This window comes from Chenopodium quinoa, unplaced genomic scaffold (genome assembly GCF_001683475.1).
Source record: "Chenopodium quinoa cultivar QQ74 unplaced genomic scaffold, ASM168347v1, whole genome shotgun sequence".
In the NCBI taxonomy this organism is placed as follows: domain Eukaryota; kingdom Viridiplantae; phylum Streptophyta; class Magnoliopsida; order Caryophyllales; family Amaranthaceae; genus Chenopodium; species Chenopodium quinoa.
In genome coordinates this window covers 1,127,879-1,133,878 of record NW_018743783.1, presented here as the reverse complement: position 1 = coordinate 1,133,878, position 6,000 = coordinate 1,127,879, and the positions used below count along the sequence as shown (strand labels likewise).

The 6,000-nt window shown below is 32.9% G+C and overlaps 1 protein-coding gene across 1 annotated transcript; it reads right to left on the bottom strand.

Annotated features, from left to right (window-relative positions):
• Window positions 1-3,833: 3,833 nt before the first annotated feature.
• LOC110684882 lies at window positions 3,834-4,463 on the bottom strand. The gene has a single exon (XM_021861320.1). The coding sequence runs from the start codon at window positions 4,461-4,463 to the stop codon at window positions 3,834-3,836; it is 630 nt and encodes a 209-aa protein (XP_021717012.1).
• Window positions 4,464-6,000: the final 1,537 nt, after the last annotated feature.

Genomic DNA, 6,000 nt, shown 5'->3' with positions numbered 1-6,000 from the left:
CCAGCCCATACCATCATTCTTTTTAGGCTTATAAGACCACCACTCCTTATCCTTCAAATAGACACTGTGAATCCACCTTACCCATAAAGAATCTTCCTTAGTAGCCACCTTCCTCACATATTTCCCAAGAGCAGCCCTGTTTCATTGTCAACACAAGAGAGTCTTCATAACTATAGTAAGAAAAGTTGCCTATGTGGCTCAAAGTCTTGGTATGTCCCACACTGCTATCTACCATCAACCCCTTGAACTTGCTGATGTATCTCGCTGGCAAATTTCCACTAAATTGGTTGTGAGAAAGATCAAGAATTTGCAACTTAGGAAATGGATGTTTACTAGACTTCAGCTCATCTCTTATTGAACCTTGAAAACTATTTTATCGGAGGACAAGGACTTTTAACTCAGGGAGATTATCTAGCCAGTGTGGAAAGGAATCATTGAATCTATTATTACCAACATCAAGTACTTCCAAGCTTTTACACCTCTTCAAAGAGAGCGGAACCGTCTCTTCAAACTGATTATTATTCAAGTGTATGCTCTTTAAGGTGCAATGCTTTGTAAATGTTATAAGAATAATCCCATGAAATTTATTAGACTCCAATTTCAAGATTTCTAGACTATGACTCAACTTTCTTAAACACTTAGGTATTTTTCCATTCAAGTACTTGTTTGAGAGGTCAACATAACTCATGCGTGTCAAGTCACAATACGATGAGGTTATTTCCCCGTGAAATTTGTTATTGGAAGCCAAAAACATAGTGGTGTTGGGTGGTGGCAAAGGAAGGAAACCTTGTAGAGAGTTAGAGCGAAGATTAATGAATTCCAAACTCTTCAAGAAAGATTATTCAAACCCCCTGTCAAATTATTGTGAGAAATATTTAGAAACAACATTGGATCTTTTCCCACATTATACAACCAAGATGGGATTTCACCTTGAATTCCATTGTTAGATAAATCCAAATATTCTATATGTTGTTGGGAATTTAAGAAACATATTACAAGAAGACATATCCAATTCTGACAAATTAGGCCATGAAAATATAGAATTGACCCTTCCAGTCACTGATACATACGATAGGCGAATAGAAAAAAGATTATTGCACTTTGACAAGTTATTGAGGTGAAAGCTTAAGTTGTTGTAGCTAAGGCAAAGAACCTCTAGTGAACAATTGTCTTTTGGAATTGGGCCATTGACTTCCCCAACAAAGATGGTATGGGTCCCTCTAGCAAGTTGTTCGACAGATAAAAATAACTTAATTGTGAAAGCTCTTTTGTGTTCATTGTTAAGGGTAGTTTTCCGGTTAGATGGTTATCTCCAAGCCAAACCTCTTCTGTTGTGTTCCAAATCCATAGAGATATAGTTCCATAAACGTTGCAACTAGCTGCTAGAATTTCTCAATCGGGGTGATCGACTTTCAAGTGTATATTCAGGAAACCTACCTGATGAACTAGTGTCTGAGAAATTTATTACCTCCAAAGAAGTACTCAAGTTGTTGAATAGTGAGGGATTCCAATAGAGATTGGGATTGGATGCAACTATGAGAAAACGTAACTGAGGTAGGGCCAAGATGTTTGAATAGATGACTCCTTGTAGATTGCAATAGGATAGTTGCAAAGATGACAAAGAAGAAAGGTTTCCTATTATTTGGGGTGGGGGAGGGGGGTGGGATTGAATTAATCAACACCCCATTGAGGTGAAGTTGTCTCAACTTAGTACAATTTCTTATAATTGTATCAACATGAGGAATTTTAAGTCCTAAGAAAGCATATGGTAAATCTTGTTTAAAAACATATGCAGAATACATATCTAGCCTAACAGAATGAATGGTGAGATCTAAGGAAGCAAGTTAGGAGAGAAAGCTGAAGTCAATAGTAACGTCACCAGTAAAACCAGAATGTGACAGGTTTAACACTTTCAAATCTAAAAAGTGACCAAAGTTTAGGGAAATGAGTGATGGGTGAAAATTGTTATAGGCAAGGTTAAGGGACCGGAGATGTGAAAGGTAAAAGAGTGTGCTATTGTGGTGGATGATCCCACCCATTTGACTACAGCTAAGATCAAGTCTAGTAACATGACCTAAGGTAGAGTCACAAGTGACACCATCCCACAAGCAGTAATCTCTATTTGCTTTTCAAGATTTTGTCTTTGGATAAGAATAACACAATGATTCAATATGCACATCATAATACATGTTAGAAAAATGGGGTCAAATGATTAGTTCATTTTTGAAATGAAGCAAAGCCATCTTCTCATCATGGTGGCAAAGCTGCTATGTGGAAGAGTTATGAAATGCTAATGAAATCGCTAGCAAAGGATAAAAAAGAAAGCAAAGAAGAAAAAAAAAAACAAAACAAAACTGAAATAGATGAAACGTCTTAATTTTTTTTAAGAAAACTTATTGCTTAAAGGTATAATATATGAGTGAAAAATGAATTAAAGAGAAGGCAAAAATACCTTACAAATTGAACAGAATAGAATGAACGTACTTATATATAGGAAAGTAGAACATAACATTAACCACACAAGTCAAGCTAAGTCAATGTATGTAATTAACCTACATCCACATTAGTTTGTAATCGTGAGTTAGACCTTAGCTCAGGCACTTGAAACTGGTAAGCCTACTATCTATGACTTTGATGTGCAAAGAATTAATTAAGTCTTCTAATATAAACACGCAGACAATAAAATTAGCATCAAAAATACTCATGCAACCACGTATGCCGTAAGTTTGTACATGACTCGCGTAAACTAGGACAATAATAGCCATTATATTGAATTATTTGTGGAATCATAATTTTCAAGAAGTACAAAAAATCGTATACCCTCCGATTTTTAATGTTCTGTGCATTTGTGTTTTTTACACTATTCACGTGTAGAAGGAATCTCTTATTTATCTCTCAATATATAAGAATTATTATAATCAAGTGAGATCTTGTTTAATTCGTCTTAATGAGTACAACATTGATATTCAATCGTTATAATTTTGACATACATGTAATTATATATATTAATGATATAAAATGTGCATTGGAAAGCGTACGAACAGTAAATGCACAGAACGTTAAAATTGGAGAGAGTACTATATTTGAGCAAAAAGTTGTAAGAATAGTGATTAAATATGCAGATCTCAAATTTATTTCATTTCATCACTAAAAAGTTACAAAATATGTATAAAAAATCTAGAATATTTACATAGGTAACCTAGACCTATAGGCTATAGCTAATCTGGAATATTTCCCGAATTTCGAAAGTGAAGTAAAAAAAAAAAAACTTTCACTTCATATTTATTTGTTGTTCTTTATCTGGTTCTTCATACGTCAATACGATACATGTTCGATCATCATACTTCAATTCTTTAGAGCATCATTATTGGTGAACACAAAAAAATGGTTCATGGGTCACTATCACCATTTCTCTCTCATCCACATCAACCCAACAAACCATTTACAATATTCACTCTTAACAATGAACACTAAACAATGGTTCATCATCAATACTCCCTACCCCACCTTATTTTATTTTTGTAAATATAATTTTTTTTGTTTCATAATTATAATTTATTAACCCGATGTCAATGTAATTAATTGACGTATTTAATATTTTAATCGTGATTACTAATTAAGAAATTATCGCATTTTTTATCAGCTTTTTAAAAAACTAATTATTGTGATTAATATTTTTTAAACAACAACGCAGCTAATTTTAATTAACAAAAAAAAGAGGTACAAATCGTGATTACAGTTCTACAACTATAATCTAGTACATTTTATTTAAAAAAAAAACAACTACACATCGTTTTGTAAGATGTCCTTAAGGATAACCATTTGTTGTAAACCTAGTTGCCTAAGTTTTCGTTGTTACCAAATTTATTCCATATATGTTCGACCAAGTCGTTTTTTAGCTGCAAATGAGTCTGTTGATCCTCAATCTCTGTTCTACGAGACAAGTATAAGCCGATATCCACAATACGATCAGTACGGTACTCGGTAGTGTCCTCATTAGCGTTGCCTCCAGCATTCATAAACTCATTGGTATTAACGTTATTTTGATACGTCTCTCGTTCATCTTCAACGATCATATTATGTATTATGATGCAGGCGAGCATGATATTGTGGAGTATGTCGGTATCCCACGCCAAAGACGGCTTTTTAATAATGGCAAAACGAGCTTGAAGGACCCCAAATGCGCGTTCAACGTCTTTCCTTGCAGCTTCCTGGTGTTTTGCAAATAACTGTGCATGACCTTCTTCGCGTCCCCTATCCTTTCGGGGCTCAGTAGATTTGTGTCGGCATTGCTGAGTGGCAGCTTGAATTATTGGTGGAATGTACTCATGCATTACGTGTTGTATCATAAGACACACTTCATTACGTTGTTGAACTCTAAGCTCCCTTCCCTCATCATCCGAGTTAGATGAAGATGAAGAGGAATCGGTTGAGCTTTCGTTTAAACTGTTTGAATTCATCATATTTTGACCCAAATTTTTTTTCTTCTTTCTATTTGTTTTGGGGTTGGTATTAGCATCCATAATTATAATTTATATTTGGAAAAAATAAAAATATAAAAAATAATAATAATACTAACAATAATAATAAAAATAATAATAACGATAATAATAATAATAATAATTATAATAATAATAACGATAATAATAATAATAATAATAACGATAATAATAAAAATAATAATAATAATAATAATAATAATAACGATAATAATAAAAATAATAGTAACGATAATAATAATATTAATGATAATAATTAAAAATAATAATAACAATAATAATATTAATATTGGTATAAATAATAATAATATTGGTAATTATAGAGGGGATTTTTGAAGAGAAAAACATAGTAGAAAAAAATGAATTTTCAAAGTTGAAAAAAGTATATCAATATGGGTGTCTATTTATAGAGGGGAAAAAAATAGAGTCGTTGGTAATTTTTTTTTTTTTTTTATTTGTATTTTGTAAAATATATCCGTTGTAAAATTACAACGGATATATTTAAAACAGTACACACGTGTCAAGCAGCGGCTGGGCCAAGTGGCGCGCTCCCAGCCGCTGATTTCTATTTTTTTTTTCTGACCTTTAACAGCAAAACGACGTCGTTTTGCAACATGAAACAGCAAAACGACGTCGTTTTGCATGAATATCAGTCCAAAATATTGGTGGGGCCCACAGCGAATTAATTCATGCAAGTGCTTGCTCCTGCAATCGAACCCTTGACCACTCAACATGAACAATTAAAGAGTTTGCCATTAAGCCACCACCTTATTTGTTCACTCATTGTGAACTATTAAAATGTTCACCCTTAAAGATGCTCTTAGTTCAAGACCTACAAATAGTAATAAGATAGAAGTGAGGCAGAATGAAAATAAACAAGGGGTTGTGTACTTGGGTTTGGTGTTTTTAGGGTTCATAATGCAAGTTACTGGGGTAGTGGAATGGAAGACCCAATATAAAAAATTTCTACACAGATTTAAAATCATTAGCTACGGAAAATTTAATTTGTACAACTAAGTTAGCTACATAAAATAGAACTTTGCACCTTTATTTAGATATAGAATTGAAATTTCGTAGCTAGCTTCCTTTGCATGGGAAATTTTGAATTTTGTAGCTATTTTAGCTATGGATCGGATATGCATTCCATAGGTAAATTATGTAGCTAAACACTTTATGTTTTGTAGTGATATAATTCCCCCTGGATCATATTATCATATATGAGTGATCTTGGATATCCATATTGGTTAATGTATGGTGTACAATTACATTTTTGAGCTAATTTTACAATGTAAATTAAAAAATTACGATCCAAATTTGTAAACTTGTTATAGTGGGTGACATAATCGCAAACAGATAGTTAGAACATTCTTGTATGCCCAACACACGACTTTTAATTTGCAAGGAATCTAAGTCTTCTACTGCAGACATACAAACATGTCTATCATAATCATGAAAAACAATAAGCATAAAAATTCTACGAAACTAGATAATAAGCAGGCCC